The sequence below is a fragment of the Drosophila pseudoobscura genome, chromosome X, assembly GCF_009870125.1.
Source record: "Drosophila pseudoobscura strain MV-25-SWS-2005 chromosome X, UCI_Dpse_MV25, whole genome shotgun sequence".
Classification (NCBI taxonomy): Eukaryota; Metazoa; Arthropoda; class Insecta; order Diptera; family Drosophilidae; genus Drosophila; species Drosophila pseudoobscura.
Window position 1 is genome coordinate 8,073,164 of NC_046683.1, and position 23,566 is coordinate 8,096,729.

At 43.8% G+C, this 23,566-nt stretch overlaps 4 protein-coding genes across 51 annotated transcripts in view; all 4 read right to left on the reverse strand.

The window, feature by feature from the left end:
• cac (calcium voltage-gated channel subunit cacophony) overlaps positions 1-15,524 on the reverse strand; it is a 59,563-nt gene extending 44,039 nt beyond the window's left edge. For 25 of the 48 annotated variants that reach the window (XR_004470537.1, XR_004470538.1, XM_033384605.1 and 22 more), the window contains exons 1-12: positions 15,183-15,523; positions 15,024-15,126; positions 14,224-14,463; positions 8,005-8,323; positions 7,778-7,917; positions 5,612-5,712; positions 5,112-5,267; positions 4,794-5,014; positions 4,623-4,726; positions 2,447-2,562; positions 1,467-1,526; positions 1,295-1,399 (exon numbers count right to left, since the gene is read on the reverse strand). Coding sequence is in view for 46 of the 48 variants with exons in the window: in XM_033384605.1 (XP_033240496.1) it covers positions 1,295-1,399; positions 1,467-1,526; positions 2,447-2,562; positions 4,623-4,726; positions 4,794-5,014; positions 5,112-5,267; positions 5,612-5,712; positions 7,778-7,917; positions 8,005-8,323; positions 14,224-14,463; positions 15,024-15,025 (1,564 nt within the window). In the remaining 2 variants the exon portion in view is untranslated. The other 23 variants (XM_033384597.1, XM_033384625.1, XM_033384622.1 and 20 more) reach the window with 12 other exon arrangements.
• Positions 15,525-17,215: 1,691 nt separating this feature from the next.
• On the reverse strand, positions 17,216-18,173 carry tsg (twisted gastrulation). Its single transcript, XM_001355041.4, has one exon. It carries the CDS (start codon positions 18,013-18,015, stop codon positions 17,269-17,271), a length of 747 nt encoding a protein of 248 aa, XP_001355077.2. The 5' UTR covers positions 18,016-18,173; the 3' UTR covers positions 17,216-17,268.
• A 76-nt stretch (positions 18,174-18,249) lies between these two features.
• gd (gastrulation-defective) lies at positions 18,250-20,489 on the reverse strand. The gene is made up of 5 exons (XM_001355040.4): positions 20,015-20,489; positions 19,797-19,947; positions 19,568-19,733; positions 18,955-19,485; positions 18,250-18,892 (listed from the first exon to the last, which is right to left on the reverse strand). Exons 1-5 carry the CDS (start codon positions 20,294-20,296, stop codon positions 18,376-18,378), a joined length of 1,647 nt encoding a protein of 548 aa, XP_001355076.3. The 5' UTR covers positions 20,297-20,489; the 3' UTR covers positions 18,250-18,375.
• A 250-nt stretch (positions 20,490-20,739) lies between these two features.
• Positions 20,740-23,561, reverse strand: LOC6901691 (eukaryotic translation initiation factor 3 subunit A). The gene is made up of 7 exons (XM_002134325.3): positions 23,337-23,561; positions 23,153-23,256; positions 23,018-23,089; positions 22,317-22,959; positions 21,655-22,246; positions 21,387-21,579; positions 20,740-21,327 (listed from the first exon to the last, which is right to left on the reverse strand). The coding sequence occupies exons 1-7, from the start codon at positions 23,425-23,427 to the stop codon at positions 20,776-20,778; spliced, it is 2,247 nt and encodes a 748-aa protein (XP_002134361.2). The 5' UTR covers positions 23,428-23,561; the 3' UTR covers positions 20,740-20,775.
• Between the last annotated feature and the right edge of the window lie 5 nt (positions 23,562-23,566).

Consider the following 23,566-nt stretch of genomic DNA (forward strand, 5'->3'; position numbering starts at 1 on the left):
GTTTAAAGTTATCCCTTATTATGTCATAAATCATAGGAATAATATCATTAAATTGATCGGCAAAGAACAGATAAAGGACTGTATAAATTGCTATACATGTATACGCTAGAGTAGAACGCTATCCACGAGTAGAAATGTATTCTTATGGGAAATATCATTTATCTTTTTTTATTCTTTCTAGTCAAAGCTGTACCTTTAAAAGAAATGTACATCTGATTGGAATTTGCATTTGCTTTGTTTTTAATTGAATTTAATTTTCACTCTTGTCCTACAAGATGTTATTTTTGTTCTGGTTAGCATTCCGTTAGATCATCTAGTCAGATATATGTTTAGAGTCCAACTTGAGCATTTTGTTGGGAACCCTTGTTGGAAATGGTATGAATTTTCATTTTACACCAGAATAAACAATACAAAATAATTTCCCTTTATTCTTTTTAAATCTAGTTATACATATAGAACATTTCTAATGGCCCGCGCCTCATAATTATGCGTCTGGATCATAATTCTGAATAAATCAGGATCACACATTATTTAGATGATTTCGGTATCAATTGGTGCACTATATCAAAGACCTATTTATGATGCAATCTAAATCTAACCCGAAAGAATGTTTGCAAGCAGTAAAATGGTCTAATTGTATGGTCTACTCTTTTCTTTATACAAAAACACATTTGTGTGAACTTTACATACGAGTGGAAGTACAACAAAGATTATGATTTATGTATATAGGTTCTGTTGTGCGGAGCATTAATTTTAGATAACTGCTTCACCGATTCGTGTGTTGTGTATGTGTGTGTGTGTGTGTTTTGGGTTGTGCAGCGAATAAATAAATTATAATTTACTTACACATTTTGAAACGATATTCAATGTAAGAGATTTACAATTTCGTTTTGTTGTTTGAGAATATTGTACGGTTCAAATGAAGAAACGAAATATCAAAATTAATTGCATTTCGGCTTTCGGTTTTTAAGCAAAGACAAAACTTGTATTATTTATAAGTATTTTTTGTTTTTAGTTGTAAAGACATTCGTTGAACAAGAAAACTAGACAATTAAAATCCAACTCAACGCAATTCAAAAATTGTAGCATTTCGTGTGTGTGTTTTGGTGTACAAATTTCAATACGGATATAGTACAAAGGTCCATGCTTGGCCCTCTTGCCCACGTTCTCATCGTGATATAGTTATGCCCTATCTTTGATATTTTTGATAGCCGACACTTGAGAACCTTGTTTCCTCAGAACCTTATATCGAAAATTTTGTTTCTTAAATTAATTTTTTAAATATCTTTCTTACCATCATCGCCATAGTCCTCCTCGGCCTCCTCCTCTTCAGTGTCTGTTGATTTCGATTTTCCCAAACTTTTCAGCTTTTTCCGCTTGGCTGCATTTCGTCTTCGTGCTAAAAATCAACAAATTATCATTAATATAGAGAAATCGTTAATATTAAATAAGAGTATGACAATCACCCTCCATTATGTGCATTTTCTCCTCCTCTGTTGTCCGCTCTTCGGCTAGTATCACCTCCTCTGAAATAATATCATTAAAATGCATCAATTGGTATTTCGATCACAGCAAGGCTTTTCGTTCTGATCAACAAAATTAGCACAAAGGAGTATATATGTGGTATATACTTTTACAAATAGTACGATATATAGTAGGTATATGTGGGGTATGTCTTTTGTATAGTGGGGAGCATGATCGGTCTATATATATTTATACGATATTTTCATCTTTGTGTGGGATATTACTTTACACTTGGCAATGCACAGGAGCTTTTATCAGTTTTTGGTTCTATTGTATAAGGACAAAGGTACGCTAAGAATGTGCCACAGGTGCTGGCTATATATATATATATAAATTATCTGAGTACAACTGGTATATATACCTATATATATTTAGATGTATATAATATGGTTGGACATTTCCAAACGAGATGATTAAGATGAATGTACCTCAAACTGCAGTGAGAGATGATCTCAAATTGAATAATAACACAACTCTGTTCGATTTTTAGGGAATTAAATCCTCATTGACATTGCATAAGACCTTTTAAGACATGCACAAACTTCTTTAACAGTATACTATATGGATTCGTTGGGATGATAAAGAACCATGGCTCGTATATTCTTTGTTCTTTGAAAGAAAGATCTTGACAAATGAGAATTGTGCATGAGTTCTGCATGAGTAGTTTATAGAAGATTCTTGATGAAATGTTCAAGTTGTGGGTTTCAGAGTTATAAAACATTTCCAAGCTTTCCATGTTTTCGGGCAAGTATTTTATGCATTTCGTTGGTCTGGTCTGTAAAGTGTTCCATTTTTTGTTAGTGTTTCTTCGAGTATTCTTATTGTTTTGATGTATAGTGGTATGAGAGGTGTGAGTGTATTATAGGAGTGTACATATATAAGATAGATTTTACAAACAAGAAATAGGGGTTAAATACTATACCAGCTTTACAAATCCATTCAACATAGCCGTTTAACTCTCTTTCTAGTTGCTGCTGCCTTCTAAGTTTAAGAAACTCTTGTCTATTTTCTACTTTTTCTCGTTCTTTTGCGAATTCACTACAAAAAATAATCAAAATAGAATGTGATAAACCGAAAAACAGGATTTGATTTCGTTTTCGATTTCGATTTCAATTTGATTGATCAGATGTAAGAATTGATCAGTACGAGTAGTATGCAGCATTAGCATTACAACAGCAACAATCTTCACATCTTTGTACGAGAATAGTTTAGAGAATTCCATAGATCAAATTAAAGAAGAATTTAAATCATAACTCATTCCAAATGGAAATCCAAATAAAATCAAATCAAAAATAGGGACAGAGATAGTGGAAATTATTTAGTGGCAACTAAAACGATAATAGCACATTTTGATATATTTGTTGGCTCGGTTGTCGGTCGGTTCTCGAATGATGGCTCCCCAGCGGGACGGAACGGGACGGGACAGAGACCCTTGGAATCAGGTCAGAAGTCAAGGGAACAATTTTCAATGGGTACTATATACGGAGTATACACATATACGAGTGTGTATGCAGTATGCAGGATGATTTATAGGGCAAGCCAGCGAGGAGTACACTCGTACCCATCCCATTGGGCGATGTGATGGCATCATCGGAAGTGGTTCTGGATGTGGGTTTTGATGCGTTTTTATTTGGGTGCACTTGAGTATGTCATGTCAGTGGTGTATATAGTATAAAGTATATAGTAACATTATATCTTAATATTTCTCGACACTCCGCTGGGACGGAGTCGGATTGTGGGGTTGAGGAATCTCGTTTATTTTCGGAAGTAATAGAATTACTATATATTGTATGTATGTAGTATGGCTAGCTATTAAGTTTAGTTTTTGGGGCAATATAATTGTCTCTATGTTAGTTTAAATTCAACTAAAGTTAGGTGTATAGCAAAATGCATAGAATACGTACTGTTCGGGGGGAACGATTAAGAAAGTATATGGGTTGGTGGGTGTACATAGTAGATTGGTTTGGCATTTTGGGGGTGAACGAACAGCATTTTTCGCATAATCAATTCATTTTGGAGTAGTAGTAGTAGTAGTAATATGTATTATTTAGCAACTCTTTGTGGCCGTGGATTATTATGGATTATTATTGGATTTTCTTGCGTTCTATAAAGTATTATATTGGGAATAGTAGTAGTAGTACGTACATAACTAGCAGTAAAATTCAAACAATTTCCTTATAACGAATATAGTATGTTGTTTGGAAGTACTTTGGTTCGTTTTTTAATTGAGTTTGTTTTAAATGGATGTCTGCTATTTTGTTGTTGTTGTCTGAGAGATATTCATAGTACTAAAGGGATTTCCTGGGTTTATCGAATATTGGGTATTATATTATATATATACTATATAGTATAGCTCTGTTTCGATTTGCTTGGTTTCTCTAAATGTTCAATGGCTGTTTTTACTGTTGGTTGCATTCGAGGGTGAGGTACAGGGACTGGAACTGGAACTGGGGGGTTTGGGAGGTTTAGAACTATTTGTATAAACCTGCTTGTGTGATCCAATCAAGGTACGAGACCATTGCTGTCTGAAACATGGCCCGAAAACGGCATTTCTGAAACTCCATGCGACGCTCGACGCGGTTACGTTCGTTCGAAAACTCTCTGAATATTCGAGGAATACGAGGATCATTTAATGCATACATTTAACAGAAAGTCCCAAACAAAAATAGAAAATAGGTTAAAAAATCATAAATACAATACATACATATGTACATATGTATAAACAGGAGCAGTCTGAACATCACAAAACCCAACCCACAAAAAACAGATCGAATCAGCTGTAATTTTTGCAATACCTTACATCGAATAGGTGTCTGGGTTGGGAGCAACTATATATACACACAAACATATGTATAATCTGGTAGGATTGAATTTTGAATGGAATGGTGAGGGGAACCCCACCCCCAAATATCTGTGTGGTACATTCAAACTCTCCCACCCAAAAAACAGAATTAACTTCAATTCAAAAATAATAATCATATATAGTAATAGTAATAGTAAGAGTAGTTGAAATAGTAAATTTTGTTACGGTGTATAAGATCGGATAGATTGTTAGAGCACACGATCAGATCAGCGAGAGTAAGATAGAACCAACTTACCCACTCAAGACACCAAGAACTAAGTTGAGCATAAAAAATGAGCCTATAACTATAAGAGGCACGAAATATATCCAATTAAATGTTGAACCTAATGCGTCGTTGGTCTATGGATCACAAAAAAGAAAAGTATTAGAGGGTTTACTTAATGTCTTAGTGTGTTATATAGAGTACCCAATAGAGTATTGACGTCCAGCCCTCCATTGTGATACATTGGAATACGGTCAACATGGCGAATCCAATATTATCGAAACTCGTTATGCCTGAATTTGGTCCATCCCATTTCTCCAGACACATGCTCGTGGTGTTATTGCATACAAAGGAGCCGCCTGCCTTCTCTGTGCTGTTGTCCGTGTTGCAGGGTGTCTCTGATTCGCCCTCCTTCACTAGTTTATCTGTGCACGCCACAGAGCAAAGGGAAAGGAAAGAGAGGAGAGAGTATTGGTTTTAATCAGCTCTATATGTTAAATGGTTTGTAGGTTTTTGGTTTACTTGGATCTTCTAAGCTATAACAAGTCTTATGCAGTGCGCCCGAATAAAACTCGAGTCCAATGATTGCAAATATTACGATTGCAAACAACACCAAGAGACCGATTTGCAGTAAAGGTGCCATCGCCTTGATTATAGATTTTAAAACTACTTGTAAACCTATGTGGACGATGTAGATGTAGATCCAATCCAGTTTCAGTTTCGGTTTCCACGGCGGGTCGATTGAAGAGTTGGAAAGAATGGGTTGGATTAGAAAAGATTCGCAATGCAGCTTTTGCTAGTTACACATTAATATTTACATGGGCTCGAAGGAGCCCCTACCACAGTCTATGTATAGTACGAATACAAAAAAACAATTCGATGGAGTGACCATCATATAGTTACGTTACTATATTTACAATCTTAATAGAGCGTCCAAAGATACTCTCATAAAATAAAAACAGTACGAAAAGTAGTAGAAAGAGTAGAGAGATTATTAAATTGAAACACGAGGAACTACTCACTAGGAATTCCAGACACTAATTTTAAGGGCCGTAGCACACGAATGGCTCTAAGTGTTCTTAGGTCTACCTCGGGCCCTATTTGTGGGTACTGTGTCATGAATCTGTTTGCAGACGTTAAGCGATCGAAACGAGTAGTTGAAATTAGTTGATTAGCGATACTCAATGAATATCCAAAAACAATTCAAATATGAATAAAATCAAATACAATATATGTATGTATAAAGAAAATTATTCCATAAAGGGTGCATCTTAAATCGAACCTTAAATCGAAACAAAGCGAATAGCAACTAAACGTTTATAATAATGTCGAATCAAAAAAGATACATACATTAACTGATACATTTACGTTTAACTTAACGCTCGGCGGCTAGTTCATATATTTCGCACACACAATGGGAGACCCAAGCGAAAACTTTCAATAGTTTGTATCTGCTCTACCCTGCGCTCTGCCCTCAGGGCTGAGCCACATTCAATCATCTGGAGAGCAAATCCAAACTACTTTATGTATACAGTATCAAAATGTTCTATTAAGAAAATATCTAGCATACATAAAAGAATAAAGATTTCATTAGCGGGAAAAGGCAAAATAAAATCAATTACGTTTTAAGATGGTTTAAGATATATCTTATAAAAATCACTTTATGAATAGGAAATTCTACAAACTCTATTCTTTTCAACTGTCTTTTAGTTAGGTATAGCATTTACAAGTAATAAGTATTTAAAGAATTAGCTATAAAATGTATATGCTATGCCCCAAATATAATCTTAAATCCCAGATATATATGTATATAATATTTGCAAGTTTGGGATGGATTTATATCCACTATGCAGGAGCGATCTATTGTCGTCAGTGCATAGTGTTGATTATCTTCTACAGTTGTCAATTGTTCCATGGCATAGCTATAAAATGTGTATTCTATGGGACAAATATAATCTTAAATCTAAAATATATCTATAATATATGACCTTTTGGGCTCGGAACGATGCAGGAACGATCTAAAGTCGCCACTGCATCGGTGTTTAAGAGAAGCAAAACCTCTACAGTATGTGATTTCTATGGCTATTACACTGATCCATGGCTCGGCATCTAAATCCCACGCTGACTTTATGATTATTCATTTCTAAACTAATTAATAATTGATTATCAAATAAAAGTTAATATTAATGTTACGATATTGTATAGCCGGAATAAAGTACATAATGTTCAATTTTCATAGATATCTAATCACAGTTTTATCTTAGGTACATATCCGACCCCTTTTTCTATGCAATATTGTTCTATCCATTAGAATAATATAGCATAAAGAGGTCGATGTGTACATATATATGAAATGAAAATAACTACATATATCCGATCTAGCTCCAATCCGAAATATGGGAGGCATCCTATCGATGCAGTCTATATCCATTTCCTTTCTTATAGCGTTTAGAATTGGAGATCCATTATAGTTTCTACTTGAACACTTACTAAGACGACACACATCGTAGCTATAGCTCGTTCTATAATGCAATTTGAATGTTCAATTATAATTTTTGATGTGTGGCTTGCTAGCCAAGATCTACTATATAAAGTAGGATATATAAATGTGTTATTTTAGTCTGGCCTAAGGTCCTTATTCAAATGGTACTATAACTAATGTTGATTTGTTGGCTCGAAGTCTTACTTGGAATTCGGGATACGAGCTTCAGCGGTCGTAAGACACGAAAAGACCTCAACATACGCAGGTCAACATCTATATTGGCCTCAGCAAATATCGTCATGGCTCTGTTCACGAACGGTTTACGATCGCATCGGACGGGAAGTTATTATTAATATATCTGTTTTGCTTATTAATTGTTAACTTATGCAGAGACTTTCCCTCATTAAAATTAACATTTGGTTTCTTTTCTTAAAACTATTAAAAAAAAAAATTATTCTTAGCAATAACAAACACACACGTGTATATTTCATGGTCATAATAATTCCTCAAGAAATGGTATACTTTTTCATCATTATGGCCATGCATTTTTTTCTCCAATTTAAAGCAAAAATTTGCTTAAAAACTAAAGGATATAATAAAAAAAAGAAAAGCTTGCATTGCGTGTGTAAAGATACTTATTTTCCATTAAAAATAAAGTGTGGTGTGCATTTTGAAAAGGGCGATCCTCTTCTGGTTAATTATTTACCCCGTCACTACAACGAAAAAATCCATGATGTTCCAAATATTCCTGAGATAGGAGTGTTTATGCAGAACAAGCCCTAGGGCGAGGATCTTGAGCGATGCTTCTACACAGAAAATGCATAAAAAATAGGCCTCCGTTTTTTCCTATTCACAAGAGAGATAGAGACATTTATTTCTGAATAATAGATGATGGGGGCGGGCGGGGGAATGGAGAAAAGGCTTTAGTCTTACCAATTTTTGAGCCAATACTGTCTTGTCACCACCCGGCAAGTGCTCCTCTAGCGCCAACACAACACAGTTGGCTATGATTGTCAATAACACAGCGTATTCAAAGGGCGGCCATTCAATGATGAATCGTGTGTACTTTCTAATTGGGTTATCCTCGGTTAGGATAAACAATGACGTCGGACCACCACCTGGTGGGTTTTCCTCTTTTTTCGGGCCACCCATTCTATCAGCTAAGCGATGGGCTCCCTTTCGACCCAAGTGCCCCCCGCCTAAGGAGTCCTGTTGATGCCCTGCTAGCACTGCTTCCTGAGCCGCTTCCAACCTGAATAACATGGAACAATATGCATATAGATATATGGAATACAAAAATAGAGATAAAATATGCCAAGAAATTATACCATTAGATGGTAAAGTAACATATAATTGTTCGATCTATGCGGCCAACAACATAGATGGGGGATCTCTTTAAATTAAAACCATCTTGGTTGCATATGCACATACATGTGTGTGTATGATAGTCCCCCATCTGAATTGTGGCACAATTAAAACTAAAATCAAACAAAAAATATACACATACTTGTATGAATTAGGAACAAGGACACACATACCGTCACTATATCCAATTTCTGATACTTTTGTAACGACCGCTCGGCCATAATTATTTTACACAAGGTGAACCACAATACGCATTTGTCGGGAGTGACACGCCGTCCGCATGGCACGATAGCGGCAGCAACTGGACATTTAACTCGAGAGGCCAATTACGCGAGAAGCTCGGGGGCATTTGGGAGCTTGGAGCATGGAGCATGGAGCAGCTGGCTGGCTGTGCCCCAACGATTATTTTTTGGCAGAGGTGGCAACGTTGTCGTCGATTTGGAAGGGTATTTATCGAGGAGAAAGAGAGAGTGGGCTTGGGGCGTTGGGGGACTTGCGACTTCCGTGTTTGAAACTATATACAATGGTAATGCTGTGTACTCTGGATCCAGATCTCCACCTTGCGGCGCAGCACTCTCCTCGGGAGATCAGCCCCACCAACTCTCTCGCGCTCTGGCACTCCTCCTATCCAGCTCCTCCTCCTGGTCGTGCTTCTTCTTTTGGTTTGTCTGGTTTCTTTGGTTTGGTCTTTTTTATTTTATTGGTGTTTGTTTTATTGTATAGCTGGCTGTGATTTTTTTCTGTTTATGCTTGTTTTTTGATTTTTTTCGATATATTTTCCTGGTGTATTTTTACTGCCTTTTTTATGGTCCGTCTGTTTTGCAGTTGGGTAGTATTATTGTATTAAATTTGCACTAAATGACGCGGAAGGGGTACCGGAATGTGCAATTAGATTGCATTTAAAATTGATGGATTAATTTGCCTTGGGATCGCCCACCCAGTCACTTGTCATTGCCCCCGAGCCTGGCCCCCAAACACAGCACAACCACTTGGCCCCCATCACTTATGCAGATTGGCATTTGGTTCAGTTTTACTTGTAATACCGCCACCCCCCCACCCCCACTCTTCCCATTATTTATGCACTGCGTATTTCAGGATATCCATTCGAACACACACACCCACACACACTTATACGTAAACGTATATCCGCCCCGTATGACCCGTGTACAATTAGACGGAATGCCGTGCCATGCTGATTCCCGGACTCCGGTTGCACTTGAGTGGGCGGCAGATGTGGCAGGTGTGTGCGTGGGCTAATGAGAGCGAGCGCGAGAGCGGGAGCAGTAGCAGTAGCCGTATCCGTATCCGTAGCAATAGTAGTAGTTTTGTAGCCCGGAGGAGCAGATTCTTGTTTTCGCCCAACGATAATTATGATGCTCACACCGGGTCAATTCAGTTCATGACCTATAGAGAGAACACACACACACACACACACACACACACGCACACACACAATCTGTAGCTGGCCCGCACTCACTCACTCACTCACATGTGTGTACACGTGTACCAGTAGCTGTACCCGGACCCGTGCACCCGTACGTGTGGACACGGGTGTTTTTATGATACTACTCGAGTACACTCGCAAAAAAAAAAAAGGGAAGGATGCATACAAAATGCATTGGCTTTTCATTTTCATTTTCACTGCTTTTGTAGTCCACAAAAAAGTGTGCTAAATGTACATAAGTATATATATGGTTTGATGGTTTGCTGCTTTGTTTGTTGGATGGATGGATGGATGGTATACACATACATACATATATGTTGTTTCGGTTTCATTTCGTTTATTGGTATAACATTCCATTACTGGAACACGCCATGAATGAAAAATTTAGGGGATGAAACTTGCTGTGCCACAAGAGAAGAGCATAAGCAAAAGAGAGCTCACACACACACACACAGACACAAGAAAAGGAGGAAGAGCAATAGCAAAAGCAGAGCACTGCTGCCGAAAAAAGCTCGAAAAGGGAGACGCTCCGGTGTATACCGCCGTTTCGTGGTGAATATTGAAACGATGAGAGAATCATCACACACTGGAAATGGAAAGGATGAAAGAGCTCTCCTCTCCTCTCCGCTTATATTCATCAAGGGAAGCGCCTGGCAGCAATCCCATTCGATTTCGTGTTTACTTTTTCTCCAGAAATGTTTATGTTCCATAGAAATGCAGGGGGCCGCATATCAGGGTTGCGTCGTTCATGGGAAATGTTTATAGTTGTTGTTGTCGCCCCACTGCACTGATTGAGATTCCTCTGTTCTGTGTGGGTTCTGTTCTGGTTCTACTGAGAACACGAGGATATTTTTGGAAACTCTCTCTCTCCCACACACAAATGCACTCTCGAACCGGCTGTAAGCCAAATCTCACTCACTCACTCACACTCTCACAGTAACTCGCTCTTTGTGGGTTTATATCGGAGCAATCCCTGGTTTATATCGAAGCAATCCCTGTCGGTGCTCCGTTACATATATCGATGACGACGACGATGGTCGTACCAGCAATTATGTTTACACTTGACATTTTCACTGTACTGTAAATGAATTTAGGTGTAATCCAAAAGCCATTCTCAGCCTCGCATTATATCGCCTTATGTTATGAATAACTTTAATGAAAGGCAAGAGGATTACGTTGGGGGTGGGGGTGGTATTTGCTTTTTTCTTTATGTGCAATGACGTCATTGCAGGCGATGTTGTCTGACTTTTTGCTTTTGGTTGTTTTTCGTTTCTATTTCTTTTTTTTTGTGGATATTTCTATGGAACGGGATTATACACGCACACACAGAAACGGTAACATATACACATGCACATGTCAATGTGGTTGCGGTTTGCGGCCACTAGAGGGCGACAGACGGACCAACGAACTTCTAATTGCCAAAAATAAACAGCAACAATGACACACTTGTTCTCTCAATCTCTCTCGCTCTCTCCCCCATCGTATCTCTGCGCGCACCCCCTCTGAGCTCTGTCCCCCCCCGCCCTCATCATTTTGACGCATTAACCAAATTGTTATAAAAGGTTGCCTACTTTCTGGGGCCTGTTCTACTTTCTGCTTTCTTTCCTAGCGGTTTAAACTGAACCACTAAACCACACAGTCACACACTCACACACACATACACACACCTATGGGAATTTCGGAATTTGAATTGTCTTTGGGTAAAACTAGTCGCGTATTACACAAAGCCACCACATGGTCTAATATCATTAACACACGCGGGGGACATTCAGCAAATGTTTGTTCATCTGTCAAACACACACACACACGCACATATTTACACATAAGAAAAAAAGAAGGAAAAAATAGTCCATAAGCACACGCGCTATACAATTTTTTTTTTCACTTCCGTGGAGAAGGGCATACACCCATTCGTCGTCGTACACCCCATATTTCTCCCCCTTATTCTCGTATTTGCGTGCGTACAAAATTTATATTTTTAAATGGGGGGAAGAAAAAAGAAGAGAAGCGAAAGAAAGGATGAAGCATGGAAGAGGGAAGGGCAGGGGAGAGGAGAGAGGGAGGGGAAGGGGGTACATCGCATCGCATGCTGTGGTGTATGTGATTTTGTGTGTGAATGCCGAGAGCCATTCATTCACCTTCCAAACGGTATACACGCGTGTATACGTCACACAGCACCGATACCACCGTTAGACCGCTGCTGTCGCTGTCGCTGTCGCGCTGTAACCGAAACCGAACCAGAAATACACTGCCACACACCACCCCACCGCCCCGTTAATCCACCAACTCAACATTCCACCCGTTGTGCTACTGCTACTGCTACTGCCACCACCGACCCGCTGACCCAATCCCAACACACGCACACACACACGTAAAGCAATTGTATCTGTGTGTGCGTGCGAGTGTATATTGTATATGTAGTGCGTTGTTCTTTGAGGCTTGTTAGCTGTAAAGGAACGGTTCAACAATTACAACTGTCACGGGAAGGGGAGAACGGGAACTACTAGCGACGACGAATACGACTACGACGAAGCGCGACAAAAACATGTGGAAGACGGCGTACAAAGCCCTGTAGATGTGGCACTCTCGCTCTCTCTCTCTCTCTCTCTGGGCACTGGACGGTGTGTCCCCCACTCCCCCCACACCCATACACACACACACACACTGCAGATGCAGGTGCAAATGCCGTCTGAACTAAAGCCCAGTCAGTATTATTCCCAGCCAAGTTCCTGGGATAACCTCCCATCATGCGAATCTGAACCGAAACGAAACCGAATACACTATACTCTTTATTCGTTATTCTTTCGATTTAAAATTGTTTTTTTCTTTTTAGCTTTATTTTCACCACTCGACCCGAATTTCGGATGCCAGCGCACCAACACACACGCACACACACACACACACACACATACACACACAACTCTTGAGATGTGGTATTTTTTTCTTCTATTTTTTTTCCAGCCAGAGCCTGCGGTGGCCCGGGTTCCAAAACTGTAATTAATTCGTTACACACACAATAGAGCGCACTAGTCGAGGGGGGGTTGGGGCTATTTTTCTTGATCCAGATTATGGGAAAAATCGCAGGTTGAAAAATAAAAAACAAAAACCGCTTTATGCGAGAGCTACAACCGACATTGTCTCACCAGTTGGACGAAAAACTCAACAAACGCAAGACTTCAACTCGGCGACTTTGTATTACAGACTACAACTACAACACTGGCACGGAGAGAGACATGGACATGGAGAAAGCGACACGGAGACACAGTGACACAGAGAGGGTAACGGGAACGGAGGGGGGCACACACATCCACCAGGGCACATGGCAGCCAGCAACGGTAATCATCGGAATCAGCCGCAGAGCCAGCGCCAGTACCAGTATCAGCCCTGCGCTCTGGATCGAAAAACAAAAGCTCAAGCTCTTCTTGGAGAGCTGCCCCAGAGCTGTATTGACGCCATGAGAGTACACCATTCGCTCAGAAGATATTCGCTAGCTTAGACGGGTTGGTTGTTGGAGAAACAGAGACAACCATACACACACCACAGCAGGCATAGAGCGCAGAAACGTGCTCTGGCCGCAAGGAAGCCGTTGTTTTCTGGCTGACAAGAGCCGGGGGCGAAGCTTTTGAAGCTTTGCCACACTCTCTTCCTCCCACACATACTCTTCGAGAAGACATAGAAATTACAATTCCAATTATAATTTCCTTGTTTTGGCTGGCACACATCTAGATTCTGGAACTTCGATTTGTACAGCCGTACGATTCTTTCTATCAAGCAGAATTTAATATTTATGTTAAGTCCCAGTTTGTAGTAATTAGCAACGCAATAATCGGTCATCGATTGGCTATCTGCGCAGAAGCACTTAAGGATATGTTCGAAGGCAACTCTGGTGTTCGCCTATACACTTAACGGGAATTTAAAAAGGCATACCGGCGATTAGATCGTCCGATAAGAGCGGTAGCCAATAAGTGGAGCTAGGCATTTATGAATGGGAATTTAATTGATATGGAATGAATTGTTAAGCATGAAAGGAAAACAACAAAATATGTTCTGCGAGCGTGCCTTTAGGATTTGAGAACCCCGAATCAAGAAAGTGCAATTTAAGGAATCTCCTTTCTTAACAGAATGCGGTTACACCTTCCATTACGTTTTCCAATTGGAAATCGTTTGATATATAGACGTTATTATCGGTTGATATTTCTCCATAATGACACTAATCTAAAAAATGGATATTTCTGCGGCAAACCACTGCCATAGCAGTGGTTACAAAGTGGTCCTTGCTCCCAAAACACACTAATGTTTACTAAAATACTTTGTAAGTCTATGGGAATGGGAGTTTAACTCACATGATATCGCCTAGATTGGGTCGAGTCTCGACAAGAGCAAAGCTCTCCTGGTCATTGCCAGGTCCTGGCACGGCTCGTCGCCGTTTATTGGAGGCCTGTGAACCATAGTGTGCACTCCTCCGGATGACGCCATCTCCGATGATGGCTATGTTGTCATCCAGGCTATTGATGTGGCTGTTAGTCAAACGTGCCATCGGTGATGAGCCCCTTCTGCGACGAGCTCCCACACCGCCCAGCATCCTGTCAAAGATGAAATAGGTTAGACCTGGTTAGTCGTCACGCGATGTAGCAGCCCAGGCAGCACAGATCACAGAAATCCACAGAGGAATCTTAATATCCAGGTACATATTTACTAATACTACACACACTTTTGCGGATGTAATCATACATATATCATATTTGATGTTTAAAGCGCAATCAATTGAAATCACTAGAGATACGAGATTCGAGATCTGCTCTGTTTCCGAATAACAAGACTATACTCCTAGAACCGTGAGTAAGATGCACCAGCTGGCACCGTCCGGGCATAACTGATAAAATGCCATTGGCAGGGACTGGCCGATTGCGCGTGGGATGTGGCTGGATTCCCGGCTGTGTTCTGTAAAGGTAGATGGACGCCACAACACACAACACATACACAGATGGCCGATGCCGATGACGCTGATAGTGGTTGATGACGTGCTTGATAGCGCCCAGCATGTGCGCACTACAAGTTAAGTTACCGTTAGTAATTAGCAAGCGGCCTTACCCATGTCCACACACACTTGCACACAAAAAAACACACACAGAGAGGCGCTTACATTGTGTTTTAGCAGCGTCCGGCGCCTAAGATAAGAATAGTAGTAGTACATCCCAAAGGCCTCAAAGTGAGCCGCTAACAGCATGTCCACATTGATTTACTTTCTGTGCATATTAATATTCATTAGTCATTATTCAATTATGAAGTGCACATGTCTCACCCACATGGGAAAATGTATCCATTCCATATGAAAATACCTTCTGTAAATCCTTTTTCAAATTTCGCGCAAGCAACAACAATTATTGCGAAATTGCGCAGCAAAAAATAGCGGCCGTCCACCCGCGTGGGCTAGTAATAAGTAAATATGCCAATATTTCTGCAAAATGCATACGTATAATGTATTCTCCAACAGACCATATGCACACTTAAGTATTTGTCACAATTCGTTGCAGATTTGGGTAGTGGTTTCACCTATTACTTCCAATTGTTTAAGATCACCGTCAAAATAGAGAACCATGGCGGGTATGAATCGAATGTGTGCCGTGTCAGTGTTGTTTTTCTCGCGAGTATCGATAGCAACCATTGTATGGTTTGTGACTCCACATATCGATATATTCTGAGCGCTATATCGGTATATAATGGCGTATTTTTTTTCAAATTCACCATCTATTAAATTTCATTTTCAACGGTATATAGAAATCCAATTAAAGCAAGTATTTAAAACAAGCCAGGCACTTAGACAATTGATTCATCTCTCGTATAAAATTATTTGAGCCGGGCTAAATGTTCTACATATCTAGTAATATTCGACGGAATAAAGAATTGAGCAATTGGAACGATACTCGTTTGCTTATGCTACTGTTGTATGAGCAAAAGTGCCTTGTGTGTTTGCCTACAGTGGCTTCAAATGACAGTAAGTCCTGATGTTACAGGGCACTCCCCAAAAACAGCCGCTGTTCCACGGCTATTCAGTGCTTTCCACATTCTTCGCATTTACAGTTAAAGTCGAGCCACAGATTCTGGAGTTGCGATGCCGAAACGACCAGCGACGCCCTTTGTGTGGGCCACTACTCCCTGCCTCAGGCCCCAGAAGACCAATTTCATAGGAAACAATTGAAAAGGGAAGAAGAAGAACAAACGCCGGACTGGGGGTAGGGGTAGAACAGCTGTTCGTCTGAAAACGGCATTTGGATACCGGCGTCTTCAGGATTCTGCCTGTACCGGCCCCACGAGTCCCCTGCGTGGTGCCTCCCGCCTTCCTGCTGTTCTCGCGGCAGGAGCACATTGGGCCGCATCTCGACCGAGTACAGCGAGGGGAACGGAACCACGACGATGAGCGGATACTCTTCAAGGATGTGGGCGATGCGCACGCCTTAAACGTGTCGGTGGCGGAGCGGTGCTTCTACTGAACTGCCCAGCAACATCTACTGGTCCGATGCGGAGCCTCGTCTCATCGAGGTCGCCCGCGTGGATGTCAGCAGTCGTGCTCTTGTGGAAGGGAGTGGAGAAGCCGCGTTCCCTGGTCCTCGAAACGCGTCGCGGGTACATGCAACCATGGCCGGGAGCTCATATTCGACCAGGAGACGAGACGCCTCTCTCTCTTGGATGGCAAGAAGCGTCGGATACTGGTTGGCAGCTAGGACTACGTGTACTGGAGCGACTGGAGCACCGGGGGCATTGATCAAGACGGACCACAGCCGCAGCCTCGCCAAGGACGTGCCCATGTGCAATATGCCGCTGCCGGTGTCCGGTAAGAATATCCGTGCCCAGCTCTCTCTCCCTATTCAGCTGTGTTCTAAAACGTTTCCTCTTTCAGCTTCCTGGATGAAAACATCCTCGCAACATTGCCGTGCATGCCATGAAGGCGAGGCGTCTGCTTTTCTTGACAGATGTCGGTAGCCATCAGGCCACAAAATCCACAGGAAACCCGACGCTAATCCCAGCCCAGACCAATGCGGGAAAAAATACCCTAGGGAAAAGGATATTATATAATTGCGGAAATGTTTATCATCCCAGGCTCGAATTAATGCAGTTTTAAAGACATTTTAACGATATTTTGCAATTAGTGGTCTTCTTTAGACACCAAGAATGAGTTTCGGGATCAGAATATATATACAGGAAACTAATAAAATGCATGAATACGTCTAAAACATATCAATTTGAGAAAATTCCTTTTTTAATTACGTTTTAAAAACAGTTTGGAAAATAGTATCTTTACTTTTTAGTTTTCTTTTTTTTAGTTCAGAGGAAAAATGAGTGTGTTAGGGTGTACATTCTGCAAATCAGAAGTAATAATTATGTAAACATCAATTGATCTGGTCGTCATCATCGCCATAGTCGTCCCACATGTCATCGGCAAATGCATCGTCCTCGACGCCGAAAATGCGCTCCAGATCCTGTTCGGTTTCGGCATGGATGGCATCGGAGGTGAGCAGATCCTGGTCCTCAGGGCAGGCCGTGCAGCGACTCTCGTTGATGCCATAATTGAGGCAATTGGCGCCCACGCACTCGCAGCACCCATCGTGGAACCAACGATAGCTATTCGCACCCATGCTCTCGCACTGCTGCTTGCATTTGTTCGACCGAATGCAAGAGTTCACATAGATGACGGTGCAGTTTATGGTGGCCCCGGGCTTGGGTCGGTCACCCAGTCCATTGTTGGTGCCCTCCAGGCGGTGCTTGATGCCGGCGCGCATGGGGAACCGCATGGTCGACCACTGGTCATCGTCCTCGGCGGTGAGGGTGTCGAACAGCTCGGGCACACCATCAACATCGCCGATCTCCGAGCGGGGTGTCAGCGAGGGCAGGGCATCGGTGTGCTTGGGGCACATGTCCAGGCATCCACAGCACTCCGTGTACAGCTCCCCCAGGCAGTTCAGACAGTCCTTGCAGCAATGGCAGTCGTTCAGCTTGCACTGACAGCTCTGCGTGAGCAGGCACTTGGACACCACCGAGCCGCAGACCACCTCGTTGCAGCCATCATCGTTGTTGGCGGCCACCAGCGACAAGCTAAGCAGGAGGCCGGAGTAAATCAGAGGCAGCAGCAGCAGCATTCTCACACTACGAAGCCTGGAAGCACAATGATGCGTAAGGCATTATTGCGTATGACTTTATGCGGCACACAGGTGGCACGAGAGTCAAAGGACAGGTAGCCAGGTAGCCAGAGGGCCACCGCAACCCACTAATCCCGTGGGTGATCCGGGTAGGTAGGCGATTGGGCAATTTAAAACAAGTTAGGCTTACAAACAGGGAGGGGCCATAAAATAAATCCACAACAAATACAATAATTAAGCGGTACCCTCATCCGTTGAGGGCACAGACACAGGCAGAGCACAGAACAGGGGCATCCTGCCCACTGGCGCTATCACAGCATTTATTTCGAAATTTTGTTCATCCTGTACACGGGACAACTGTTAAATAATGAAGGCCGTGATCCAATCAATAAACTTTGCCACATCTGCATAGATAATATATTGATTGCTACAACAGTTCGTCGAACCGGTAGTAGAACCCAACTCCAAGGCGGGTGGCAATGCCGCCGAGACAGTGCCACGCAGCATCCAGCGATTGCTTTTGAGGATCATCAACCCGGCCCCCGATATGCCCGTGTATAGGCTGCTGCTGCTGCTCTGTGGCTCCTTGGACTCAAGCTGTATTCCCGCGCAGAAGGTGCGATTCGAGGAGAGGTTGCGAAAATGGGCATTAGCCTTGAAGCACACACCATTCGCAACGATGGGCGCCTTTACCACCTTGGGTATACTGGTATCGGTAGCCTTTTTGCCTTCTCCCTGATGCAGCTGGGACGACTGCTGCTGTGTCGCATTCGATCTGTCGAAGCTCCAACCAATAACAATGCCATGCTCCCCCACAATGTACTCCGTTTTGCTGGACCCCGACCACAGGCAGGCGGGTCGTATGAACGTATTGAACCTGGTGGCAATGGGGGGGTCAGTGCTCGAGTATATGTCTCCGTTAACTTCGCAGAAACTCACCTTACTTCGTCCTTGAGTATGACGACAGCTATATCCGCATCGTAGCTGCTCAACTGGCTGTTAAAGTCCGGATGTATGTAAATGCCATCAACGGGAGCGGCCAGAGAGCCCTCTTCGTTCCAGTTCTTTAGATTGTGGCGCCCCAAAAAGACCAACACCTCGTTGGCTGTGTAACGCTTGTTGAACATCTTGAAGCAGTGGCCCGAGCTGATGACCACGCGTCTCGAGACGAGGGTGCCGCCACACTGGAAATCCAACGATGTGAGATTATTCACATAGATGGCCGCCATCCAGGGCCACGATCCTCGGGTAATCGATGGCAGGCTGCTGCCCACTGCACTCCCATCCACAGTATCCTGCTCTTGCAGCTCTTCGTCTGCCAGGTGCTCAAATTCTTCATCGTCTTCGTCCTCGTTGTCGGCAAACACTGGCGATGTGATGACATCCGAACTCCTCGAGCTGAGGGGCAGCCGAAAGTCCAGACTCCTGTCGATCCTCCCACAAATCTCCTTGGGCGAATGAAAGGGTTTTCTATTCGGAAACGGGCATTAGATAACGAATGAATGGCTTTAAGGAGGCGCGTGCTTGAACCGACCACAATCCGTATGCATACTTCTTGAACTGGCTGTGCGGCTGCTGCTGTGGCTGCGGCGGCGGTGGCACTGTCTCCTCGGCAACGCCCTCCTCTTCGTCCAGTAGAAGCGAAGTCTTCTTGTCCGGTATAAAGGTTAGTTTCCTGGTGTGCTCCAGCTGGATTTGGGTCATGAATATACTATGATCTGCCAGGGAGATGGGAAGGGTTAGAAATGTGAATGATGAATAGAATGGACCCTAATACAGACCGCCAGATCCAAAGCAAATAACATGATTGTTGGCCGAGATGAGCAGCAGTTTGGGTGGGAAGTGATGCTTGGGAAAGCGAATCTTGTAGAGGACTGGGGCATTCTTTGTGAACTGCCCACGGGTCAGCAGCTCTATTTCGCCGAGATAGTTCTGAAAGATGGTTAGGATTAGGTTCGTTTCTTATTTGTCGATGTGATGTTTGTGGTGTGCCCCTTACCGTTGTTGGCTTGCCCCGCATGGAGAGCGTGACGCGAAGCTGGAGTGGCTGCCTCACGTCTGGGTTTCGCACCGCGATCAGACCGAACCATTCATTTCCGTCGAATCGATACTGAAAGATCTTTGGGCAGGGACTGATGGGCATGCCCTGCGCAATCACCTTGGACACGTGCTCGAAGCAGATCAGCAGAATTGTGGTGAAATGCAATTTCATTTCAATTTTCACGAGTCTTTTTCTCACACACACACACAGACAGACACGTGCAAACAGGCATGCGGTCATTACTTGTTGGACGTGGCCGGTTAGAAGACCTGTCCACAAAATGCAGTGATTGAACGTTTAAAACACAATTGCACTGTTGTTTAATGCAACATTTAAACATATCTGCGCACTCTTTTTGCTATTCAAAACAAAATGCGCGCCACAAAGCTCACGCACACAACCAGGGCGGCACGAAAGTAGTGTTCAATCATCGGGAGCTATCGATTAAATGTAAGTGTTTTTCTTCCCTATTAGGGAGCTGCGCAACAAGTTTTTAAATTTTATATTCAATAAAATGGTGAAAACTATTAAATATTACTTACTGAATACATATTTTACGAAATGCTATTTTAAATCACTGCCCTCTATCGATAAGACTGCAACCTATCGATCTTTTAAGTGTTGGACAATTTCAGCAGAAACGTTATTAGCTCAAATGGTAGAACTTTTATGAGATCAGATAATTTTAATACAGAGAATTTAAGTTTATTACAAATTTGTTATTCAGCTGCAGCAACTTCCGCAGGCGCCTCGGGCTCTGGAGCTGCCTCCGGAGCTGGCTCTGGAGCTGGCTCGGGTGCGGCCTCTGGTGCGGGTGCCGCCTCAGGTGCTGGTTCCGGGGCCGGTGCTGCTTCTTCTTTGGGTGCCTCTGGGGCCGCTTCCGGCGCTGGTGGGGGGGCTTCTTGTGGTGCTTCCGATGCTGGCGCAGCTTCAGCAGGTGCTGCCCCTTCCGCCGGCGCAGCAACGGCCTCGCCCTCTGCCGGAGCTGGAGCCGGTGCCGCCTCACCCTCGGCTGGCGCTGCAGTCGGAGCAGCCGCCTCTCCCTCGGCCGGAGCTGCGGTCTCGCCTGTGGGTGCATCGCCTGTGGGTGCTTCGCCTGTAGGTGCTTCGCCTGTGGGTGCTTCGCCTGTGGGTGCTTCGCCTGGTGCTGCTTCTCCTTCGGGGCCTTCGGGTGGTGGCGGTGCTTCTTCCTGGGGCGGCGCTGCTTTCTCTGGAGGTGGCTCTGGTACATCACGCGACTCCCGGACATGATCTTCTTCAGTCTTCTTGCCCTGCAGCACGAAAGGAACGTAAGAGGGAAACGCAGTATATTTGTTAGCCAAAATAATACCTTTCGTTTCTTCTTCTTGTCATCGTCTTTTTCTGGTACTTCCGATTCCTGCTTATAGCCCTCCGCGAAGAACTTGAGGCCCTCCTCCCGCCCGGCAGTGACATTGGGACTGACATAGCTGGGTCCATACGACACCAGCGAGAGCATCATGTTCGACTGCACCTTGGTGACCTTCAGCACGATCTTGTCGCTCCTGCAAAACAAATGAAAGAATAATGGCAGGAAGTTCCGGAAAGGCATAAAAGGTGGGAAGTCCCCGTGTACTTACGGAGATATTTCGCCGCTCTTATCGTAACGATCTGTTGAGGTGGCCAGCAGCCTGGTCTCATCCGGATCATCGGAGGTGAAGAAGCCATAGGCAGGCACCTCCGACTTGTGGCGATCCACCACACTCAGAATATCCCGCCGCTTGGAGGCATCGAAGGCCATGATGACATGGGGCGGTTCCGGCTTGGGATCTGGCGGCAAGAAGCCGCTCGTCTGGCTCCGGAAGAACATATAAACGAGCGCGGCATGCGTTCGTCTATTGCTGGGCACCCACACCGGTGGCATTTTCACCGTTCTGGTGCGAATCAGTGGCTTGGCAATCACCTCCTCGACGACCTCCTCCTCCTCTTCTCCACTGTCGTCCAGGTCCAGATCCAGGTCCAAGTCTATACCCAAATTGGCCATGGATTGCCTGATATCCAGCTCGGGAAGATCCTCCTCGCTGCCTTCCTCTTCGCCAGCCAGATCGTCGCCCTCGTCGTCGACTGCCACGGCATCCTCTGTGAAATTGATGATGGACTTGACCTTTGGCTTGGCCATGTACTTCTTGGTATCCTCTTCGGAGCTTATCTCCTCGACCCATTCTTCGCCCTCTGCGGAGAAGAGAGTAAGGAGAATTGTCGGTTAGTTATGCAGCAACCGCCAACGCGCGGCCGATGTTACCTTCCAGTTTCACCTCGACCTTGACCTTCATGGGCGATATAATGGGGGGAATGACATGCTCCTCATCGAATTCTTCGTTGGGTGGCGCCACCCGCTCTTTGGTCAGCTCGTGGGCATACGCCCCCAGGACATTGGGTACCGAGCCGACGGTTTCATCGATCTTCCAGAAGCACATCAGCAGCTCCTTGCCATCCAGCTGCTCGATGACATCGTGCGGCAGTGGATTCTTGCAGGCAAAGTTCACAATATCGAACTGTTCGGCCGACACTTGGATGACCTTTCGGTCCTTGCACTGCATTTTGAGTGGCTCGGCGGGCTCTTGCAGCTTCTTGAACATATCACGATTGACTTGCGGCCCAAAGACTGTGACCCCAATGTCCGGTATATTCTCGAGAATGGTGTCCGTCACATAGGTGAGGTAATCCAATTGCTTCTTCTCCCTGGCCTCGCGCTCAATGCGCTCCACAAGGTCCGTGGCCTCGTTTTTGACGCGCAGTTGCTCCACTTCGATGGGCTGCAGCTCGTCGATGCCATAGGTGACAAGCCGAGGTGCCTTTTGCATGGTCTTTTCCAGCTCCTTGCCGAGCAGGGACATCAGCTTGGGCACATCCGTGCCAAACATGATGTTCACTGCCCTGCCACCCTGAAAGCAATCCCTGTTTAGAATTACCCCCTCTGGAGCTGGTATCGCTCTAACTTACGGTCACAAATAGCCATGTGGGTTCGCTCTTCTTGTTGAAACGCTTCAGGGCCGTAATGGAATCCGATTTACACTGCCAGGACGCCATTAAGGATGGATTATTAGTAAAGGTCGACCATTAAGAGGCACTACCTACAATGGCCAACTGCAGATTGTCGCCACCCATCTCCAGTTTGATCTTGCGCAGGCCGCCCACCATGCCCAGACAGGGGCCACACCACTCAGAATACACGTCCAGCACTGCGGACAGAGAGGGCAGGGCAGGGCAGGGCAACATTATTTGGCGGAAGGAAGGGTGAAGTGGCGGACAAGATAGATACCCAAAAGGCCGGGACGTTCCAGGAACTTTTCAAAGTCTTCATCGTTCTGCAGATCCGCTTGCAACTGTTGCACTCCTCCCTTCTTGGCCATGCTCTAGCCTCTGCACTAGCCACAGCCTAAAATCCAAAAGGTGTAGTAAAATTTCTAAAATATGTGGCCTAATATTGTCCGAATAGTACTAAATCATAGTGCCCAAAATAATTTTAAGATTTGTACTGTTTAAATTTGA